At 44.2% G+C, this 23321-nt stretch overlaps 1 protein-coding gene across 3 annotated transcripts; it reads left to right on the top strand.

Moving 5' to 3' along the window:
• Positions 1–101: 101 nt before the first annotated feature.
• Positions 102–22947, top strand: STAT1 (signal transducer and activator of transcription 1). Of its 3 annotated transcripts, none has more exons than XM_058809414.1 (24): positions 107–347; positions 1979–2107; positions 2754–2898; positions 3586–3684; positions 4963–5058; positions 5691–5769; positions 6381–6472; positions 6698–6849; positions 7082–7240; positions 8236–8328; positions 8745–8804; positions 9953–9982; positions 10069–10162; positions 11060–11101; positions 11572–11655; positions 12215–12313; positions 12793–12928; positions 14709–14764; positions 15693–15787; positions 17809–17948; positions 19115–19300; positions 19794–19869; positions 20297–20399; positions 20907–22947. In XM_058809414.1, exons 2-24 carry the CDS (start codon positions 1980–1982, stop codon positions 20928–20930), a joined length of 2268 nt encoding a protein of 755 aa, XP_058665397.1. In that variant the 5' UTR covers positions 107–347; position 1979; the 3' UTR covers positions 20931–22947. The 3 variants fall into 3 exon arrangements, with proteins under 3 accessions (XP_058665399.1, XP_058665397.1, XP_058665398.1); XM_058809415.1 differs by lacking the exon at positions 107–347 and adding an exon at positions 517–621; XM_058809416.1 differs by lacking the exon at positions 19794–19869 and having other exon boundaries at positions 102–347.
• The last annotated feature ends 374 nt before the right edge of the window (positions 22948–23321 follow it).

Genomic DNA, 23321 nt, shown 5'->3' with positions numbered 1-23321 from the left:
GGAGCGGAGGGGGCGTGAGGGGCCGGGGGATGGCGATGGCGCTGCCCGCGCTCGGGGGCTGGCGGGGTCAATGCCCGGTGTAACTAAAGCTGTCGCTTCCTCAGCTTTGCGAGGAAGCGACACCGAGCTTTGCGCTGTGGTGTCCTTGCACTGGGGAAACAGGAGGTGCCTCCTTCATTCCTGGCAGGGACACCCCCGCTCCGCTGCCACAGCCGCTCTCCACAGCTCACCCTCTCCAGACCTGCCCTGCCCGGCAGCGCTCGAAGCGGACCCTGTGCCCAGCCCGGCTGACGCTGCTCCCGCTGATCCCGCGCCTCCAGCACCGCTGGGCAGCCTCTGCTGGACAGGTGCGCCGCTCCCTCCCTCCCTCACACCCGCCCGAGGGGCTGGGCTGGGCCGGCCGGCAGCGCGGGGAACGCGGGCACGGAGCCGGCCCGGGGCTGGGACTGCTGACCGTGCCCTTTGCTCCCCATCGGCCGCGATCCCCGGGAGTGGCAGGAAAGGAGGTAGAGGAGGGCCAGGAAGGAGCCCTGGGGGGCACCGGGTGGCCAGCACGCCGAGAGCGGTGATCAGCCGCCTCTGCTCAGCCCTAGTGAGGCACATCTGGAGTGCTGTGCCCAGGTACAAAAACCACCAGGAACTGATGGAGAGGGTCCAGCAAAGGGCACAAAGATGATGAGGGATCTGGAGCACTCTCTTACAAGGAGAGACTGCGGGAGCTGTTTAGTCTGGGGTAGAGAAGACTGAGAGGGGATCTCATCATTACATATAAATAACTCAAAGGCAGGTGCCAAGAGGATGGTGCCAGACTCTTTCCAAGTGATGCCCAGCAACAGGGTGAGAAGCAGTGGCCACAAACTAAAACACAGCAAGTTCCACCTCAGCATGAGGAAGAACTTAACACTGAGGGTGGCAGAGCGCTGGAACAAGTTGCCCAGGGAGGTCATGGAGTCTCCCTCTCTGGGACTTGCTATTTGGGCACACTCAAATGCCGTGTTAGCTGTAATCTGAAAAGCACGCATCAGAAGCCCTCATCCAAGCTCTCACTTTAAACATAACTGTTTTAACTCCTTTGCTTCTCACACCTAGCACACGTCACACTCAGCAGCTGAGGGCACTGGCACATAAAAACTAAAGGATTTGGTAGGAAGAGACAGAGAAGATAGTCCTTCACCCCGATGCTGCCCTGTTTGTTTAGATGGGTCTTATAAGCAGCCATGAAAAAACAAAGATGTGAGTGGATTTGCTTCTCACCACTCATTCTCAGCCTGGTCTGTTCCTTAGATGTATTTTACATGCCATTTCCACTACAAGCTGATAACATACACCTTAGAAGGCTAAGTGATCTGCTTCTAGAGACCCTACATCAGAGCTAAAGCTACTCTCACAAAAGTGTTAGGACTGAGAGAAGGCATTCTGCACAGTCTTAGTTCATTTAATCACCCTGTATCTGCTGCACAAGTTACTTGAATTTAGCCTAAAACTATGGTCATGAGAACTAAAACTCATATTGAAAAACATCTTTCCAGTCCTTCTCCATTTAAAGTGACTTGAGATGTAGTCCATTTTCAGAGCAGGCAAGTGTGGACACAAATAGCAACTGAAAAGGGGCACTTAGAGGGTCCCTAATTTTTCACTCACACTCTTGGTGCTGGGGTCAGCTGCCCAGCTGTGTCCCCTCCCCTCCAGCTGCCCCACCCTGTGCACCCCCAGCCTCCTCTCTGCTGGGGTGGGGTGAGGAGCAGGAGGGCCTTGATGCTGTGTAAGCCCTGCTCAGCTGTAACAAAACATCCCTGTCTTACCAGCACTGTTTCCTGCACAAATCCAAACCAGCCCATACTAACTTTATCCCAGCCAAAATCAGCACATTGTCCAATTCTGTCGATGTTCATGAAAACTTCAAATTAGTTATTTTTTACCACTTCAGTCCAAATACTACTCAAACATTTACACTGACTTTTCTTCACCCCTTCCTCAGAATGTCTCAGTGGTATCAGCTACAGCAGCTCGATTCCAAGTTTTTGGAGCAAGTTCACCAGCTGTATGATGACAGCTTTCCTATGGAGATCAGGCAGTACCTGGCACAGTGGCTGGAAAACCAGGATTGGTAAGCCCAGGAATTAATTCAGCTTTGGGTTGTGTGATAAGCAGTGCCCTCAGAAGGGCAGTTACAGGCAGCAGCAGAATTGCTGGGGAAGCAAGCAAGCTGCTGGGTGATCTTTTGCTGGTGGGATGCTTCAGTAGCTGTGTGGGTGCTCCAGCCTGTGTTCCTGCCCCTCTTCAGGGCTTTCTGGAGGGGCTGATACCTGGAGTAAGTGTCCTTGCTCATAATGTTGTCAGTGGTCCAGAGCAAAAAGGTCTGTTTTAGGACCAGTTAGTTACTACCTTGGTAGCAGCAGTCTCTCACTCATCAAAGGCTCTGAACTTCTGCCAGACTTTCTGTGGAGTGGCTTCTCTTTGAGGGGTGCTACAACATGCACACACATCAGGGTCACTTTGAGGTTCCTGGTGTGCATGGACTGAGTAAATGAATTTGAACAGAATGTGGCAAAAATAATAGAAAAACAAGACTTCAGTATCCAGGAAAGTAAAGTCAGTTAAGAGAATGAAACTGGCTTACATTGAAGGCAATTCTCCGTGCTTGCATATTCTACAGCTGGAGTTGGGGGTTAAAAATCAAGTGCACCTGTATGTATTTCTTGGCTCTTGCATTGGAAGTGTATCTAACCCAAGCATGCTTTAAATGATTCCAGGGAACATGCAGCCAACAATGAATCGTTTGCTATACTCCTATTCCATGAGCTGCTGTCACAGCTTGATGATCAATTCAGTAGATTCTTGATAGAAAACAACTTTTTGCTGCAGCACAACATAAGGAAAAGCAAACGTAACCTTCAGGTAGGCTTATCTGTACAATCTACACATCTGTATGTTATCTATATATCTATATATGTGCTTCATTTGCTTCAGTGCAGTTGGATGCCTCTAAGCAGCTACCCTGCTGTGAGGGATTTTCACAGAGGATGTGTGAGAATCCGTATTGAAAAGCCAGAATTCAAGTGTTGCTCCATTTTTGTTTTGATTGGCTACAGTTAGAAAGTTAGAGTTTAATTTTCAGCTCAGTTACAGTCTGAGAACTCTAGGGAAAAGAAAACCCCCCAGGGTAGCACCATCCTGAGCAGGGCAGGGCAGTACTCAATCCACAGCCCATTTCAGCTTTGTGTGCAGGTATAACAGTAAGGTGGGATTTGCATCCAGCCTGGACTGTGTGTTAAACCAGCAGCCATAGCAAGGTGTGGGAGGGTGCCTCTTGAGGGATGAGCTCTCTCTAGGACTGTAGGGTGGTATCCCTCATCTCCCAGGAATGTCTCTGACCCTTTCCTGTCTCTGTATGCCAGTGAGCTACAATGGAAACTCACTCTTTGAGCTGGTTGTGGCTGTAATCCTGGAGCAGGCTATGACCAGTGTGTTCCCTGAGGCTCACACTGGGGTCATACCCTAATTTTTTTTGCCATTCTGAAAGTTACTGAAAGACAAAAAATTATGTGTATGGACTTTAACAATAGACTGTGTGTCTAATGCTAGGATAACTTCCAAGAAGACCCAATACACATGGCAATGATCATCCACAACTGTCTGAAAGAAGAGAGGAAAATACTGAACTCTGCCCAGGCATGCAATGAGGTAACAATCTTGAAATATCTGCTGCAGTTTTATCTTCCCTTGCCTGTTGTTTGGGACAAGGGAAGTGGATGAAGACTGACAGGGGAAACAGGCTATCCTCTGTCTGCCCAATAAGAGGTTCCTTAAAAAAGAGAAGAGTGAGCACTGATATGTACCAGCTGGAGAACACTAATTTGTACCAGCATGGCTGGACAGCATGGCTTTTTCTGCTGAATGAAGCCTTTGGAGGATAAATGGGCAGGAAATAATTTTTATTCCTTGAGTGACATAAAAGCTATGCTGGTTGTTTTAATGCTTTTGTAGTACGATGTAGTCTGATGTGCCAATTGGATTTTATTTTAATAATAAGTGCTTAACTCATATATCCAGTAAGATTTTAAGTTTGTTTTTCTGCATTTTACTCCCCAGTTTACTCTCTATTAAGCAGCTGAGCATGCTTCTTTGGACTATCTCTGGAAAAATGATGCAGCATTCTCCTTCTTCAAGTATTTCTAATTTTGGTGGTGTTTTGGGGTGTTTTATAGTGAAGCCCTTTTCTTTTTTCTAAATTAGAGGTAAAGCCATATCTTCTCCTTCATCATCTGTTCTCCAGCTTCTCGCCTTTTTTTTTTCCCTTTGCAAGAACTGTTTCACAATAAAAATTCCACAGTTGGGAAAGGCATGCAAAATCTATAGATAGCTGTAATCCACTCATGTACAAATGAAGTGATGACTGAGCAAGCATGTTAATTTCTAATAAGGAAATACCTCAATTTATAGAAAGGCTTTGGATGTGCAGCTTGGGAAGAGCATTGGGCAGGGGCTTTCAACAAGGGGCCCTTTGCAGCAGTGTCCAAAGCAGCTGCTCTAAGAGTGTGACTCTGACAGAGTCCCTGGAGCTGCAGCACAGCTGTTTGGTCCTGGCATGTGACATAAAGCACTTGCTGCTGCCTTTCCAGTACACAATAGATGTGTATCAAAAAGGGAAAGGCAATTACAGAATGGTTTGGGTTGGGAGGGACTTTGGAGACTATCTACCTTCCACTAGACTGGGTGGCTCAAAGCCCAATACAGCTTGACTTAAATCTGTGATGGGGGACCTCTGGCACTATACTAAAATAAATACTTTGTTTCTTTCAAATTCACCTGAATTTGATTTTTTTCCACTACAAAATTGTAGTATGATTCATCAGAACAAGCCATGCTTCCTCAGGTTGTTGTCAACAAATGCCACTCATTTCCAGTAATGGAAAAAGTTATGGGTCACTCTCTTTTGACTTGTTCTGCTTCTTCCCTCAGATGGAAGTAGGGAATGTACAAAACACTGCAACTGGGATGCCAGACAAGCAGAAGGAGCTTGATGCCAAAGTTAGGGCTGTAAAAACCAGTGTTACAGTAAGTATTATATAACTTTTCTCAGTAGGGTTTGTTGATTTGCAGATGCTGAAAATTAGACTTGATAAAATGACAAATAAAAGTAAGGTGGGGTTTTCAAGTCTATAAACTGGGGATTTCCTGAGCATAGGAAGTGCCTTGTGCCTAAACTTTAGTAACAAAAGCATTTTACCCATCTGAAATACTAGCAACTGAGGAAAAGAAAAAAACCTCTTAAATCATAACTGACCAGTTTGTTGCTAACTAGAAAATGTACTTTTTTAGCATATAGACATTTGTCTTAATAAATACAGTCACAATAGAAAGCTTTTCTCCAAATAGTATGTAAGAATTTGAAAGTTTAAAATGCTATGTAGCCTAGGTTCTCATAAATTCTGTGAACTTAGATGGCTTGACCACAAGGGCATTTCCATACTTTATAATTAACAGATTTCAGTTAGTTGAGAAGGAGGAAGGATGAATAGAAGGTGATAAAATGTAGAAATATTTCCTGTTAGTCCAGGAACAGACATTGCTATAAAACTGGACTTCATATCTGTCAGGGCTGGTACCAGGCAGTTCCTAATCAGATCAAGTCTTGCATTACTTGAAAATATTCAATAATTGTGGTCACCCTCAATTGTGCATTACAGGATGTGGAGCAGGACATCAAGACATTAGAGGATATGCAAGATGAATATGACTTCAAATGTAAAACACTGCAGAACAGAGGTAAGTCATTTTCCAGAGACATCCCTATTGCATATAGTTGGTCAGAGTAAACTGCTCTTTGTGTCAGGGCACTGGGCCTTATGATAACACAGCCAAACTTACTGTTAATGTCCCTTGTTGATTACCTCTGCTTCACACTGATAGCTAAATTTCTGCATGTCTTTTGTTCCAAGTAAGAATCTTTTGTTCCAAGTAAGAGAGTCTACTTGTTAACACAGCATTCCTCTGCCACTAGAAGTAGCAAACCCTATAGGCTCTGTAACCATTCAACCATACACTTAATTAATTAGTGATGTTTCACAAATGCCAAACCAGCTTTAGGTTTTGTAGGCTCTTGTGTACCAAGGGAAACCCACAGAGTCCACACTGGTTTCATTATGCAGCTCTGTCTCTGTTGTTGAATTCTTTGTTCCAGAAAAGGCTTTAGTTTCTAACACAGCTTGGCAGAGCTGACTCTCCCTTAGAACAGGGACATGTTCAGAAGGTACTAAGGGAAGCACTAAGCCAGCATCTTGCTTTTTGTATTTGTCCCCTTCCCACCTCAGCATTTCCCCCTCCCTTCCTTCAGCACTCCTTCAGCCTCACATTCCCAATCTGGACTTATTTTACAGAACATGAGTCCAATAGTATGTCTCAGGAGGAATACAAGAAAGAGCAGCTGAATCTCCAGCACATGTTCTTATCACTGGACCGCAAGAGAAAGGTAGCATTCAAGTTTTCTTTCAGAAGTCAGCAGCTCTTCATCTTAAGCACATGTTCATTTTCATTGAATTGACATAAATTAGCAGTAGGAAAGGTTTTTTAATATGTCAGTTGAACTGAGATATTTGCAGCGTTTTGCAAAACAGATGAGCACTAACTGAAACATTACTTAATTCTCCTGTGTGAAGTATTTCTAATAAACAGGGTAATCTCCTATTCTGTGTAGGAGGTGGTGAATAAGATAGTGCAGCTGCTGCAGAGCACAGAGCACACACAGGCTGCCCTCATTAATGAAGAGCTGGTGGAGTGGAAGCACAGGCAGCAGACAGCGTGCATTGGGGGGCCACCCAACGCCTGCCTTGACCAGCTGCAGAACTGGTAAGACCACATTTAAACCATGTCATGAAGGAGCACCACATCTAGGAAATATACTGATTATTTATATGATCTATTTCCATTCTGTCTTAGCATAACTGCATTCATTTTATTACCTCACCACAAAGTGTACTCCAGGCACTGCCACATCCTCAAGGACACTCACCTGGCTGGTGCCTCTGCACTGGTAAAATATTAAAAAGTGCTCAAAGTAATGAGATTGTGTCAATTGTAGGTTCACCATTGTTGCTGAAAGCTTACAGCAAGTTCGTCAGCAGCTCAAGAAGCTTGAGGAACTGGAACAGAAATTTACCTATGACCCTGATCCCATCACAAAAAATAAACAATTTCTGCAGGACCTAACACACAAGCTTTTCCAGCAGCTCATCCAAAGGTAATAGACCATAATGATCTTTTGGTGCTACCATGAATAAATAGACAAAGAATACCTTCCCTACCATTCCCTCAGTATTTCCTACATAGTATCTTTTCATTTTCCAAGGTTTTCCTAAGTTTGTCAAGCATTAAACTGAATTACTGGGTTTGAGATTTACCCCATCTAGGATTTCCACAGGTTCAGGCCTATGGAAGGGTTTTATGTTCAGTCATTATTGAAGTTAGCAGGAGCTTTGCTGCAGTACACATTGATTACAGAGTCAAATTCTCAGTCTGTTAGTCCACTTCTCACTTAAAGCTTCAGAGTTCAAGCAAAGAGAGGCAAGAAACAATCTGCATCAAGCTGTGCCCAAGATAGATACACACTAGATTCTCCAGTCCTTTGTCACTGGACACAGCATGGGGAGGCCAGCCCTGCCTCTGTACCACCTTTTTGGTGCAAGTTACTGTAGCTGGTTGGTGCCTCACATAAGATCAGAAACCTATTCTGTAAACACACAGTAGACAAAAATCTGGGGTGTATCAAAACAGGCTAGCCCCAAAAGTTTGTTTCATTGAGTTAGCTGGCCCTCATCAAATCCCCTGCTAGTGTAACCATGCCCTGGGCATGTGTTGTTACACAGCGCTGTTACTGTAAGAATTCAGGAAGCCCTGGGAATGGCAAACAAAACAACACTCCTCACTTGCACCATGCTAATTGCAGCACAGTGTTTCCTTGCTGTTTGATTTCAGAGAAGTGTGGTGTAGCAATCTCCCTCCTCAAGCCATCAATGTATTGCAGAAAAGGCAACACTTAAAAAATCACCATTTCTAGCCCCGTTGTAACAATTGAAAGGAACCGAGTCACACACCTCTGTGCAGATTGAAGCTGAGGGAATAAAGTGTATAGTATTACTGGTAAATCAGCTTTCTTTCAAAGTTCACTTTTATATGGTTTCTTATTTAAGAACTGTACAGATAAATCATAGTGCTTTTAATCTGTTCTTCCCATAGCTCCTTTGTAGTAGAGAGGCAGCCTTGCATGCCAACACATCCTCAGAGGCCACTAGTCCTGAAGACAGGAGTGCAGTTCACTGTGAAGCTGAGGTATGTTTTCCCCTTTCCCTGTTCCTTTTTTGTGGTAAGGCTTTCCTGTCACTGGCTTCCTGCAGCCCAGAGGATTGCACAGCCTGCCCTGCAGCCCAGGGGCTGAGGCAGGAGGGAAGTGCCAGGGGCAGGGGCTTTCTTCTGCCAGAACTTGACTCACAGTCAGCTTTTACCCTTTCCCAGAAGTGGGGTGTACCAAGTGTGTCACAAACACAACCAAACAGCAAGAGACATGCAGAGCACTTTGCCATGCCAAAGAGTAACTCATTTGCCCATTTAGTTTTATCTCTAAATGCTGTCTGATATGGAGCAAGCTTGGAGCCTGCATGTGGCCCCTGAGTGTGCTGAAATATCTGTGGTAAGCAACACAGTAGAAGAGAACCAATATTTTTCTAAAAATATACTTCTCTTTCCAGATTGCTGGTGAGACTGCAGGAACTGAACTACAACTTGAAAGTGAAAGTTTTATTTGACAAGTATGTTGCATTTATTTCATCCCTCTTATGTAATGGTAAACAGTTCCCACAGTCAGAAACCCAAAAGCTGACACATTAGAAGTGTTGATAGGCCAGCAGCAGGCTGGTTCTCTGTGGCAGCAGGTACATCCTTCCCCTTTCCTTACCCATTCCCTTGCTCTAAATCTCTCTCTGCCACCAGAGACATGTCACAGAGGGCGGATGGCCTCAGCTTCTCACCATCAGCTCCACAGAGAAGAGCTCACTACTGCTAAATCAGACACAGGGCAGCACCTGGGCAGCAGCCACTCTGCTGGGCTGTTTCACCTGGATTAGCATGAGTGACAGTGTGGAATTGGACTCCACCATTCCTTGTCACATAATTCAGTCACCTCTAAAATCCCTTCCTTTTTGGGTAGAGTTTAGTAAGGAATATAGTTATCCTCAAGCTGCCTTTGAATAAGGGGTGTAATCTGCCTACCTGTAACATATGTCACGTTCTCAATCAGAGAAAAAAATTACGGCAGTTGAAACAGATTAATACCAATCTGTTGTATTTTGTAAGGAGTTCAGATGAGTTTTGCACTTACTTCAAGGTCAGGGAAAGAAGTGTGACAGGCTGTCCAAAATGATGGCAGGAACTGTGCTTTCAAAAAAGCAAGTGGGCTTTTGTCTTCCCAGCCAAGTGATTTTTGTTCACTTGAAATGGCTCTAGGTTCCAGAAACTTGCATAGAACAGTAAAAAAGTAAAAAAATGAGTTCTTATGTGCAAGTCTTTAAATGTGCTAGATAGAATGCAAATCAGTAAAATCCCAAGTGCTGGGAAAACCAATTCAAGTGATGCAGCAATTTATCCAACAAGTTATGCAGATTTAGAGTGGCAGAACTATATTTTTTTTCTCAGAGCAAGAATTAAAATTTTATAGTAAAAGAAAGTACTTCTTTTGATTATAAAGCCCCCATAGCAACACCAAGCCTCAGTAAAACACAGGCTGTAGCACAATATTTATTTTGACTGCTTTAACCAATTGCCTCATCTTTTGCACAATATTTTCACAAAAGCATTTTACCAGTTCTCAGTCAGCACTGTCAGCTACTAAAACATGCACATTTTCTGTGTCTTTGGCAGAATCTTTAAAAGATTATGTTGTCCTTTTTTTTCTTGACAGAGATGTAACTGAGAAGAACTCGGTCAAAGGGTATGTGGCATCAGAGTTTGATATATTAACATTAGGTTCTTTCAATGAATGAGAGATTTCATTACATTTTCTCTCTCTTTGTGTAGGTTCAGGAAATTTAATATTTTGGGAACAAACACAAAAGTAATGAACATGGAAGAATCTACTAATGGAAGTCTATCAGCAGAATTCAGGCACTTGGTAGGGGGTTGTTTTTTTCTTTCTATTACTGATACAGCCACTTAATTTTGCAGTAGAGCATGGTAGGAAGGAAACAAATTGCTTTTCTTATTGAAGTCATTCATTTTTTGTGTAAAGAGGAACTGTGATTATCTCTCCTTTTTCTTTGATCTGTCCTTTTTAAAATATTTTTTGCCTGTTTCAAAATCAGAATCAATCAAAATGTGATTGCTTGTCACTGAAAAAGGGACAGAAGTGCAAACAAGAGTATTTGCTGCCATACAGCTTATGCTGAAATGGGTTCTTGGGAGAAGGAAGTTAAGAAAGCCTAGAAAGGCTGGTTTGGTTCTTTCAGAGGAAGTTCCATAGGTAGGGAAGTCTGGAATAGTTTACAGAGCTTTGAGTCTGGAAGATGAAAATTGTCAAAGAGTGTGCAGCTGCAAGAGAGTCAGTGCCTTTGGCAGGCTATGGGGCTCTTCTGATCTGCAGATTGTGAGGGAACACTCTGGTTCCATCACTACAGCAGGAAAAATGCAAGTCCAGAACCAGGGAACATGGAACTCTACCTTCATTGTCCAGAGCTGAGACTGTCTAGAGCTTGTTATCTGATTCAGAGGGGTACTTTGATAAACCAGTATTCCATCTGATCCTGATTTCATACTGCTTCTGTTCTTAAAAGGCCTCTTGCATAAAGGCACTGCAACATAACTGTGCAATATCTTTTTTCACAGATGAACAGTTTATAAAAGGGTAGTAGTTACCTACAGTTTAATCCTTTGGCTCCCACAGTTTAGAGCCAAAGAGACACTAGTGCAGCAAGTTTGCATACAGTTGAGCAAGTGGAACATGCAAGTGGAACTCTACCACTTCCATTTGTGGCTGCCATAAATGAGTGACAGGTTTTTTGTTTGTTTGCAGCAACTGAAAGAACAGAAAAACACAGGGAGCAGAACAAATGAGGTAAGCAGCACTAACCTTTGCTTTGACAAGTTTTAGCAGAATACTAACAAGGCATTCATTTAAGACAATGCTCTCTGCTCAGATCCATGAAGATACACTTGGGATGAGAGACCATAGGAGAGGAATTCAGTGTTTCTACAGAGTGATCCATATAGGAAGAGCCTGCAAGGAGAGTTACTGCCAAAATGGCAGTGAGGGACTGTCCCACACTGGCATCTGCCTTTAACAGGGCTTCCTGGCAAGCACAGATTTTTCTATGACTTACAGGTAGTTGCCACAAAAAAACCAAAAATCATGCCAGGATAGGCAGTTTTAGGAAGCCAGCACTGTCACTTGACTTTGACTTTAAGCTCTTACTGAGGTCTGGAGCCTAATGACCATGGGCAGACAAAGGTTTTCCCCATGATAAAACCCCATTACTTTACCCTAGGAATTTTCAGTCCCTGAAAAGTTCTTATATTTTTTTCAAGGGTCCTCTGATTGTGACAGAAGAGCTTCATTCTCTGAGTTTTGAGACACAGCTGTGCCAGCCTGGTTTAGTAATAGACCTAGAGGTAAGTCTTAGATCAAACAGATGCACTTCAGTTCCTGTGTGTCACTTGTGCTAACAATCTTTACTTTTTTCTCTCTTTTTTTTTTTCTTTTTTTGTTTTTTTTTTTTTTTTTTTTTTTAAGTACTGGGATATCACGTACTTTCAGTTATTTCAAATTCTGGGAATGACTCTTCACAACTCTGTATAGACACAGAAAGAATTCTGTCAGATCTCTGGGTAAATATGAAGAGATGTACTTTGCAAAATGTCTGATACCTAGAGGGCTGAAACCACAGGGTTGGTTATCAGTTTACATTTATTTCAGAAGCAGTCTGCTGTGAACTCTGTTGTCACTATCAGTGCTGGGATAACACTAAATGAAAGTCCTTATTAGACAAAAATCACCCAAGTCTTTCCAGTATTTCATCATACTTTCTCCCCTACATACAAACTTTTACAGAAAAAGTCAAGATTATGCAAGCAGGGAATTAAAACAGAAATGAGCGTGTGGATAATCTCAAGGAGGGTTGTGGCAACAGTGCAGGGTAACCGGACATGTTTGCTTTTGTGCTCCTTTCAGACCACATCCCTTCCCATTGTTGTGATCTCAAATGTGAGCCAGCTTCCCAGTGGATGGGCTTCTATCTTGTGGTTCAACATGCTGTCTACTGATCCCAAGGTATTTGAAAGAAAAAAAAAAGTTTTATCAGGTACTATGTCTAGTTTTCAAGCATTGTTTGCAAGTGGCTGCTGCATTTGAGCTCTGCAGGTGACTCTTAATGAGTTTCAGGTGTAGAGGGGGGCAGTGACTTCCCTGACCTAAACAGAGCAATGCTTGAAACCCACAGAAGGGTAGTGTACATGTATTCAGGGCATACAGCACACAGTGAGAAGCCAAATGAACATTGAAGAGCTCAATTATGGTGCACTTAAGTGATCCAGCAATTTTGCCTGCTGGGAGGAGACCTGTCCAGAACCCCAGAGATTGCTTTTCCTGGTAACGAGTGCCTGGAAGTACAGCTGCCTGCTTCTGCAAAGTTATTTCAAGCTGACATCCATTCTTAAACACGGAGCTTGTTTGGGCACTGCAAAAATTGAAGTGGCATTCCAAAATTAATGTTTGTTAACTATAGCTTGTATTTTTCTCTTCAATTCTAGAACCTGTCCTTCTTTCTGAATCCACCTTGTGCAAAGTGGTCTAAGCTTTCTGATGTTCTGAGCTGGCAGTTTTCTTCTGTAACAAAGAGAGGACTTAATGCAGATCAGCTGAGCATGCTGGGGGAGAAGCTTCTTGGTAAGGTCTGCTTTCATCACAGATGGCCTGTCTGAACTGAAGCTATTCTGCATCTTTTCCTGCAACCCATTTTAAGTTTTCCTTTCCTCTCACAGCTTTCCCCCTCCTACAATATAACTTTGTAGCAATGAAGCATTTTCCACTTTTCAGTATGGCAGGGTTTGTAAATGAGATCATATCGTGAAAAAATTCTCCAGTTCTAACTTGGGAGTTTTATGCATTAGAGCACCACAGACTGAGCCTAATTCTGCCTTTTGAAGTAACACTCATGTTTAGTCAGTCTGTGAAGTGGATGTTTCTTGGCATCCCTTGGGGGTTTTTTTAAATCCACCTCCATTCATTTTAACTTCATGCATGCCCCCAGCTACAGTGGGGTTTCACTCTGCATAAACACAGTTGCAGTATCAGCATGCAAACACTATGAAACTGCTAAAGAACAGCAAACTGAATTATCTCCCACATGAGGGTCCTTAATAAAAGCCTCATCTGCCATGGGTTTTGTTTCCAAACGCCTTGCAGTTTGCCTGAATAGGCAGAGCACTTTACACTGCTACTGATTTTGCACAGTAGACTCTAGATGAAAAATACTATTGATTCAGTATGTTTCATCAACCTTAAGTTTCAGGGAAAAAATTATATTTAAAAGGATTTGAGATTAGTGTGTCTAAGTGGCAAGTGTGCAGCATTCCACTCTCTAATTCCCCCAGACATAAGATCTGACAAAAAGCTCTTAATTTATTAGATTTCTTTTCAAATTTCTACAAGGAGAATAATTTTATTTTTTTAATTAACCAACATAAAGCAACCAGTGATCTATTTCTATGGCAAATTTGCTTTTCAGAACTACAGGGGCTTTGTTGAGCTCTGGTAGAGTTGCTACTTAAATCTTATCTGTATAGATAAAAATATTACCCAGCTGAAAAAAAATCCTGCTTGCTGGACACTATATTCAGGATTCCTCAGTGCAAGGAGACAGAACCAGCAGGGTGCCAGGGCACAACCTGGCTGCTGTTTTTGCAATGTGAAAGTTGGCAGAATCTTCATCTCTTAACACCAGCAGTATCAGTAATAAGCTCCCTAACCCAGTTTATTTTTAGAAAAATGACAGGGAAAAGCATATTTATGGGAAGCCATAGCATGATCCTTAATGGGAAGAATCTGGCTGTGACTAGTCAGGCTCTGCAAAGCTCCCAGCTACTGTAGGCCCAGCATAGCACTTTTTTTTGTGCTTTGGATGTGGTTATGAAACACTGTGAACAGACAAACAAGGCTGAAGGAAACAATTGCAACAGGAATAAGATGAGTCTGTGGTTGGGGTAGACCTAGAAGTCAAGAGTTTCTGGGGCAAAATCCTGCAAATCACCAGAATCAAGGTAAGAAAGTGCTCAATCTTAGAGAGGTGCTGCAGGGTCTGCTGAGCCTGCAGAGGAGCTTGTGGGCTGCAGCCTTCTTGCTGTGCTGGCAAGAACTGCAGGATTCAATTTCCTTCCTGGAAGCATTCTGAAGCTGGCAAGTGTTTGGTGCAGCACAGCAAGTGTCAGGATGGATTGGTTCCCATGACACCAGGGCTGCTCACACAGGTTGGGGTACAGTAAAACCTCCCAGAGAGGAACTTGGAAATCTCCCCTGCAGTATCTGTGAAAGCACAGCAGCCTGCCCTTTCTCTTCTTTCTTAGTCCAACAGCTGCCTTCCAAACAAACACTCTGAACTTGGTTTGCTAAGTACTTTTAGCCTTACTAACTTCTGGAACATGACTGAACTCAAATTTATTGTGTTCAGGGCCAACAATTGGAGGATCTCAGGATGGCCTTATTCCTTGGACAAGATTCTGCAAGGTATGCACACCATTGTAAAAACTGAGGTGGAAGAGGGATCTCACCTTTTTGTGGTTTTGTTTGATTTCCCCCCCAGGGTGCCTACTTTTCTAGTAGCATCCCCTAATTATTCTAGCCCTTACATGGTCATGGGAGGCTTTGATGGTGAGGTTAAAGTAGCAGCAGGAGGAAAAAGAGCTTGCAGTGGCAAGGAGTAGATGATTTTGAGACTGTTTTTGATCCATGTAAACTCCATAGGGAAAAAAAGTATCTTTCAAACACAGCATCTCCATTATTATTAATGCAGCTGCTATTAATAGAATAGCTCTCCATTTTGACTATTACAGAAAATGTAAACAAAAAACCAGCAAGATGAACAGATCTTCTGTATTTTAGTGAAGGACATTCCCCAGACCAGGGGAAATTGGACCAGGGTGAGGATTAACATGGGGTGGCATTATGATGACAAAGCCACATCAGGAATTTCACAACCCTTGCTGAAGCAAGACAGGAGGACTCTTCACATTTTTTTCAGCTTTAAACCCTAAGCTGGTGTAGATAAATAGAAGATCACAACAACCAGGAGCAGGCTCCAGGGGAAGAGCAAGGCTCTGGTGACCTACAAGCACTTTAATCCATTGATATGGATGCCTCATGAGACATTGAGATCCAGGTCTCAACAGAAAGTGTCTCTAAGGTTTTCTGCTAGCCAACCCATTCCAAAACCCCAGTGGCATGGGTTTGGCATGTCCCACAACTCCAATAGCACCCAGGCTATCCCTGTTGGCACGAGAGCCTTTTATCTGCTCTCAGACCAGTGTTGTCACACGTGAGAGGTGATGGATCACGCATTTATGGGTACTGGAGGCTCAGACAGGCATTTTAACTCATGTCTCATTATCCCTGTTCCCCCCCTCCCATCCCTGCCTTTCCATATTCTGAATTTCAGGAAAATATAAATGATAAAAATTTCCCCTTTTGGCTGTGGATTGAGGGAATCCTGGAGCTTATTAAGAAACATCTCCTGTGTCTCTGGAATGATGGGTAAGACCTTAGTGAATTTAAAGATGTGGTCATTGCCTCAGACTTCACTTTTAGGCTAGCAATTGCACACTCAGGCTGGGAGGTTGTTTGTACAGAGGGTGGATCTTGAAACTGGAAAAATCTGAAGCAAATGAATTCTAGTAGGGAGGAATCCTCTGAAGAGGAACTGGTAAAAGCAAGAACATCAGATCACCAACTTGTCCCATTTAAGTCACAGAGCAGGGCTTTGAATGTTAGATTAGATTTTGTTTTGCCTTTGCTCCCACTCTTAGTCGGTTCTTCCTACATCCTAGAACACAGCCAAGAAAAACTGAAGCACAAGAAAGTGTAAGTCCTGGTAATATCCATTTAAAACCCCTAACCCAGCTCCCTGCCCGAGGAGAGTTACCGTGAGCTGCCTGGAGGTGGCAGCAGCCAGGCTCGGAACGCTGTGCCTGCACCGTGTGCCCAGAACCCGGCAGTCTTCACTGATTTTTTTAGAGTATTACCAAGTAGAAGGACTCTGCCAGATGGGAACACAGTTCCATTTGCCCTTTTAATACTGGTTTAGTAAACTTTTCATTCTGGGATTTCCGATTTCAGATGTAATTCTGCCCAAACTAGGCTTATCCAAGGTCACAATCCTGGGTTTTAATTTTAGCCACGTTATGAAACCTCATCAAACAGCACACTCACAGTGGAGCATCCTAGTGTCTCACACTTCTGCAGCAGCAGGATTGCGTTGCCTTGCTGCATTCAGCAGTGGGCTTCACATTTTTGCCCCCCAACTCCAGAAGAGTTCTGTCAAAGCCCTGTGCAGTACAAGGAGGTTTCCCTGCCCCAAACCTCCCCCTTTCTGTGCTACAGTGCAGTGGCAGTATTTGTCACCATTCCTGAAGCAGAGTGGCAGTTCTGGGCCTGGGATTACATGTGGATTTGGGACAGACTGGAAGAGCAGAGACTCCCCTTGTATACAAAAGAGTAAATACAACCTCAGGAACACTTGCCTTTCTTCATACTTGAGAGATAGGAAGGCAGAAGACTTCCCTCACACACAGGATATTAACTACTGAACATATTTGTTACCTAAAGCATGGCATTTAAACCAAACAAAACACAAAACTCACCAATCAAACCCCATAAAACAGGGCAGTTCACTGCATCTGAAACTCTTAAGCAAAATAATGCTTGCTTAGGGAGTTTTTGTGCAAACCCCACTTTCCCTAACTTAGTGCACTCGAGGACAGTCATAGTACTCAAAAGATCATTATTGATGGAGCATTTTGAGGAATAAGAAACAGAGAACACCTTTGGGGAAAAAAAACCCACCAACAAAAGCAAAATACCAAGGAACAAAGCAACCCAAACCAAATAGCTGGGGCTTGGCCAGGGTCATACCCTGGTGCTGACTTGAACAAATCCCTCCCCAGTACCTGTCCAGATCCATCAATCTCTTACAATTACCACACCAGCCTCCTAGTCCATACAGGAACATTTGCTGAGTACAGTGAAAAAGTCACAAAAGTTTAACAGTTCCTGTAGAAAACAAGCTCAAGGCCCAAAGCAAACCCCACACCTCTAAGAGAGTAATCTGGCAGCCAGCAAAATTTGTTTCATCAGCCAAAAAGGAGAAACAACTATCCTTTAACATATTGTTGAACCCAAGACTTACTGCTGGCTGGGGTCTGCCCCTGTTACACACATGTAATGTCACTTCTGCTCCCACAGCCCAGCTTTGAGAGCAGAATGGACAATCATTCTTGTTCCAAGTGCAGAAAGATGTTTGTCTAAGCCCCCAGGCTGAAGTGAGAGTGCTGAGGGAAGCTGTGGTGATTCACACTGCCACGAGGCATGAATCACCCCCTGACTGCAGCCAGCCAGTCCTGCTGCCAGCTGTCCACAGGACAAAGCCTTCTGTGGGGCTTCCACCAGCACTTCAGCTCTTTTAAGTGAGGGAGAGCTTTTTAGTTTTCCCATCTAGCACAGCACAGCTTGGTTTTTATGTTGGGGAGTAACTCAGCTCTTTGTTTTCAACATTACAGCTGCATTGTGGGCTTCATCAGCAAAGAGAGAGAACGTGCTCTGCTGAAGGACCAGAGCCCAGGAACATTTTTATTGAGATTCAGTGAAAGCAGCAGGGAGGGAGCAATCACCTTTACCTGGGTAGAGGAGTCTCAGAATGGTAAGTCAGCAACAGAGAGCCTTTGCTGACCTGCTTGCACCAGAACAAGAAGTCTTTGGGCCCTTCTCCTCCACCCTGAGGACCAGCACAACACCCCTGGCAGCAGCGGGGCACAGGCAATAGCAGGGACACACCACACTTGGGGTAACTCAAACCACACAATCAATGGATCAAGGTTTCAGCTAGGACAAGCAGCACTTCCCAGCCCTGCTTCTGGCCTGGAAGTTGGAAAGGAAAAACTGCCCAGACTGTCTTCCTTGCCTCCTTAGGCTCTCTCCCAGCCTTCAGTACACACACAATTGCATCTCCTTCCAAGCCCAAATGCAGCTTTTGTTCCTTCCTTCCTTCCTTCCCACACTCCCCCTGGATAAATTATGTACTCACTCATTTTCCAAGTGGTTCTCCTTCCTCCCCTTGGCCAAATGGATCAGTGAAGAGCTTGCTTCTCCTGTGAGCTGGACTAGTTCTCATCCTCTCCTAAGGAAGCCTGGAGGCATCACAGCCACAAGTTAAAGCCTCCCTTGTACCCAGTCAGGGCTCTCCCCTTATCACACTCCCTACCAGCCCCACCTACCTGCATGGGGCAGCTGTTGATACTTCACTTTGATGGGCCCAAAACCAGCAGCAGGTGGAAGAGAAACTGCTGATGTACTGAAGGGTGACTTCTTTTCCTTGGCTGCCTTCATTCCTGAGACATCCAAAAGTTCAAAGAAGGTTGATAGTATTTGCAGCATTCAGGAAGGCTTATATGTCTCTCCTGATGATTCATAAAAGCCTCAAGGGGTGTATTTGGATCAAACTCCCTAACAGACAGCAGAGTTTGAATTACATCATTTGGAAGAAGGTTAAAAAGGCAGCACAAGCTAAATTACTTAATGAAATATTGCAGTTAATTTCCATGGACAAGTCACACCAGTCATTCTGAGTACACAACACACCAAGAGCCCTCACTGTGTGCTATCCCCCCACACCTCCCTACCCCACAGAACAATTGTGCTCCCTTTGGCAGGAATTAAATATTTCCTGCAGCACTGTAGGTGTCATCCATGCAAGGCTTTTGCTCACGTGATCTCTGAATTTGTTGGAAGTGGCTGCAGCTTTTCTGGACACTTTCAGAAATAAACTTTGAAGCCAGCTTTACAAAGTGCTGCTTCTCTCCTCCGCAGAGCCCCAGTTCCACTCGGTGGAGCCCTACACCAAGAAGGAGCTCTCTGCCGTGACCTTCCCCGACATCATCCGCAACTACAAAGTGATGGCAGCCGAAAACATCCCCGAGAACCCTCTGAGGTTCCTGTACCCCAACATCCCCAAGGACAATGCCTTTGGCAAGTACTACTCCAGGCCCAAGGAGGGTGAGTGCTGTGTGGGGCTCGTGCCTTTTAGCTTGTCTGCCTGCTCCTCAGCTGCTGGGGCACTGCACAATTCCTGGGGCATGGAAGGAAAGGGAGCAGTTGGCCTGAATGCCTTGGCAGCCCATCCCATGTTTATAGGTTAAGAAAAGGTTTGATTTAAAACAGGCACAACATGAGACTTAATCAGACCAAAAACTGAAACCCCTAATTGTCACTGGCTGTCATGTGAGCCGTTCCAGAAATTTAGGCTCCTACTGACAGCCCTGACCATGACTGGTTATGGGAGGGGTTTCTTTGCCATTTTCTATAGGAAAAGATGAAAAACTGACTAAAAATGGGATATATTAACCATAGTGCTATAAAATGCATAACAGAGAGATTTGCACATTATCTGGGTCATAGGCTGTATTTTTGGTACAATGAAGGTGAAAATGTGATGTAAACTTACTGGGAAAAAAAACCCAGAAGCTTTTTTTTTTCTCTCTCCTTGAAGCACCAGAGCCAATGGATTTGGATGGTCCCAAGGGAACTGGCTACATCAAGACTGAGTTAATCTCTGTATCAGAAGTGTAAGTTCTCACAAAAATGCTGGATTTTTAAGAACTGATCATAAGATTTTAGTTGTAGTTCATATCTCTTCATTGTTTAAGCTGTAGATGCCCCAGATTCTTGGGGAATCTGATTACAACACATTAATGTGCTGCTGTGTTCAAAACACCATTTTTAGGTAAAAAAACTTGCAGGGAGTTGTACAGGCAAGTAATTTCGTGAAAAGCACATTTTCAAAGACTTGTTGGACTTCTTTGGTTAGGATGTGCACCCCTGAGTAGTCTGAGTTTCATTTAAAGCCAGGTTGGCTTTGCAAAGGCTGCCCTTCCTCAAGAGGCCTGGTTAGTGGCCAGGCAGAGTAGCCCAGCTGTGCCTCATTTCTTCGGTGACAGTGAATCCCTGCTCTTGTCCCTCAGGCACCTTTTAATCCCTGCTCTTGTCCCTCAGGCACCCCTCCAGGCTGCAGTCTCCAGAAAACCTGCTGCCCATGTCTCCCGAGGAGTTTGATGAGGTGTCTCGCATGGTGGGCCCCGCAGAGATCGATACTGTGGTACGTACCAGGAGCTCTAGGCTTCAGCCACAGCTTGCTCTTCCCTTTTTTTTTTTTTTTTTTCCCCTGAGACATACCTCAGATACTGAGGCAGAGAACACATCTCTCCACAAGCATAGGAAAAGCTGGGATCCAGAGTTAGACTGGGATTGCCAGCAGTTGCTTTTCACATGTGTCTGCAGGAGAAGGACAGGAGAGCAAAGCTTCTGTGTGGGCCTTGTAGGAGGAGGAGAGATGGCAGGGGAGGAAGGAGCATCCCTGTGGTGCCTCTGGTGGGGGCTGTGTGGGGAGGGCCCTAGCAGCAGTGCAGTTTGGAAGTGCTGCCCTGCCAGGGTGTGCTTCAGGAAAAGAAACAAATTCAAGTGATCCCCACCCTGAGCAGCTGAATGCTGATGTGAATCAGTGTGGCTGGAACACAAAAGGTGGTCATGCTCTGTGGTTAGCAAGGACTTGAGAAGCAGGGCTGGGGCTCTGTAATGAGGTTTCCTTTTCTCCTTTTCCTTGCAGATGTGCACACACATCCAGCTCTGAGCTTTGGCTGAGCTTCCCCTGCGTCATTAGCACGGCCCATCCGCTTCACGCCGCCTGTGCTGCACTCAGTGCCTTGGGGACAGCGCTTCCCTTCCTTGGTTCCTCAGCCTCAAGGTCCTGCAGCAGTTTTAGCTGATGGCAGTACCAACAGCAGCAGCCTGAGCAGCCTCCCTACAAGCATATCTTTGTTTAATTAGCAAGATACCATGCACATCTTTGTTTAATTAGCAAGATACTGTGCCAGAGTGGAGGAAGAGGAAGGGGAGATTGTGAGCTCCTCAATGACAGTGATGGCAGAAACATGCATTCATTGTTTAAAGCAATTAGTTACAAGTTTAAAACAGTTAACTGTAAATAGAAGGCTTCAAAGAAAAGCTGCTTCTTTTACAGAGGTTCTGTTCAGAAAGGTTACACCTTGAATTTTTGTCTGCATCACAAAAGGGAAACACTCTACACATAGCATGCCACAGCAAATCCATGTGCTGCTGGTTTGTTGTGCTTTTAGCTCTTCTGGGCATGGCCCACGGAGAGAGCAGAAGCCCAAAATGTTACCTGCATTTCATTTTCACAAGGCACAGTCTTGTGTAGGGATGTTTAGCACAGTCTTTCTCAAAAAAAGCATTTCTTAGGACACCACCTTCAAGCTGCATTGGCACAGGCTGAGCTTGGAACCCAAGGTGCATAATCAAGACTAAAGCCTCTGCAGACTGCAGTCATCAGACAGAATCAGAATTTCCTCTTAGAGGACTGCAAAAGGGATTGAATTATGATTTTATTTACTGTGCCTGATCTGCCAAGGTGAGGATCTGGTTACCCCCATTTTCTGCAATAATACAGAGCCCCTGTAGGTTATAATAGGTGGAATGAAACTCAGTTTTCTCATGCATCATGAACTAGGGCATTTATTTAACTGTTAATTCGAATGGCTAAAATACTTTACAGGTTTTGATAATGAGGTGGTTTTGTAATTAGGGGTAAGGCACAGGAAAGTGAAGAAGTTTATCCAGAGCAATGGCTGCAGGGTATGCAGTCTGCAGTACCTAAAGGATGAAGCTGTGCTTCCACCAGAGGAGGAACAGGTCGGTTTCTCAGCACATTAAAGGCAGTGAACAGCTCTCAGTTGAGAGGCAAGGCTGTTCAGGCAGCTGTGTCTCCCTGAGGGTCCCTGTTAGTGCAGCTGCTCATCAGCAGGAGCAGCACCCTCTGTCCAGGGACAGGGACACTGCAGGGCCCTGCCTGAGCAGGGCTTGGACAGGGGCACCTCCAGAGGCCCCTCCACACCCATCAGCTGCTGCTTGGGAACAAAAGGGCTGCTTCAGTTTGGTGTGCTGTGCCCAAGACATCTGATGTGCCCCCTGAAAAAGCTTCCTAGAAAAACTAAAGGACCTAGAGCATGTAACACGTGTATTTAAATGAAAGCATTGCAAACTGACTTCTTTTTGGTGACCTGAGTTACTGGGATTAACAGTGCTACAGGAAATGACTTAATGCTTTTATCTTACTGTAACAGCTGGATGTGTATCTGTTGCTAATACAAAAATCAAGTTGTTTTTTGAGCTATGCTTTGTATTCATGTTCTACAAGTCATTTTATTCTTCAGTTTTGTGGGACTTAAAGCAGTGGCCTTATTCACAGCTTGGTCTTTCCATAGCCAGTAATTCTAGAAGCAGTGACTTTTCCTCAATGGAATATTCTTTTATATATTTTAAATAAAAGGAACTCTCAGTTGCCACTTTTGTCCTCTCTCATGTTTTGGCTACGTCTATGATGAAGTGGATGTGCCAGTCTGTATTTTACTACTCTGTATCTCATTTTAAACTTGCTTGTGCAACTAAAGAGTTACAGCTCTGAAGCCTGAGGCAGTTTCCATGCTTTTAATTCTCTGTATTGTGGCAGGCCTGTCTGCACTGCAGTTGTTAGAAGGTGGCTGTTACCTTTTTTTATTACTGCTTGTATCCCTTCATTCATTTGTTTCCATCCCCACACAACCTTCAATAAACTGAACCTGAATTTCTAATTTGAGTCCTCAGTAGGATAACTGATCCATGGCTCATCTTTGTGGGCTAGCAAGCTGGAGCCTGCTGCTTTTCTCTGGGGCTAGTAAGTGACAAAATCCCTCATCTCACACTTGTCAGCTTTTATATGAACTGTACAGCCAAAAATAATACAGGAAACTGTTGGTGTGATGAAGGACAACAGAGTAAGTCAAGAGAAAGCTCGACCTGTCCAGAGTACCTGGTCAGAATTCCAGCATTAACAAAAAGCAACCACCAGTGAAAGGTCACAGCTCTGGAAATGTAGGTTTCAAAATAAACACCAAAAAAATCAGGAAAACACTGCATTACAGAAATTCATTCTGATTTCCTGCATACTTTGAACAATAGAAATGAC

The sequence above is a fragment of the Ammospiza caudacuta genome, chromosome 8 (genome assembly GCF_027887145.1).
Source record: "Ammospiza caudacuta isolate bAmmCau1 chromosome 8, bAmmCau1.pri, whole genome shotgun sequence".
Classification (NCBI taxonomy): domain Eukaryota; kingdom Metazoa; phylum Chordata; class Aves; order Passeriformes; family Passerellidae; genus Ammospiza; species Ammospiza caudacuta.
Note: the sequence above shows the minus strand (reverse complement) of the source record. Positions and strands in the feature narration are given on the sequence as shown.

Coding starts and splice junctions, on each gene's coding strand:
- STAT1 (XM_058809414.1), top strand. CDS start 1,980: ATGTCTCAGTGGTATCAGCTACAGCAGCTCGATTCCAAGTTTTTGGAG. Junction 11,656..12,214: donor GTTTAGTAATAGACCTAGAG/GTAAGTCTTAGA, acceptor TGCTCCTTTCAG/ACCACATCCCTTCCCATTGT. Junction 12,314..12,792: donor TGCTGTCTACTGATCCCAAG/GTATTTGAAAGA, acceptor CTTCAATTCTAG/AACCTGTCCTTCTTTCTGAA.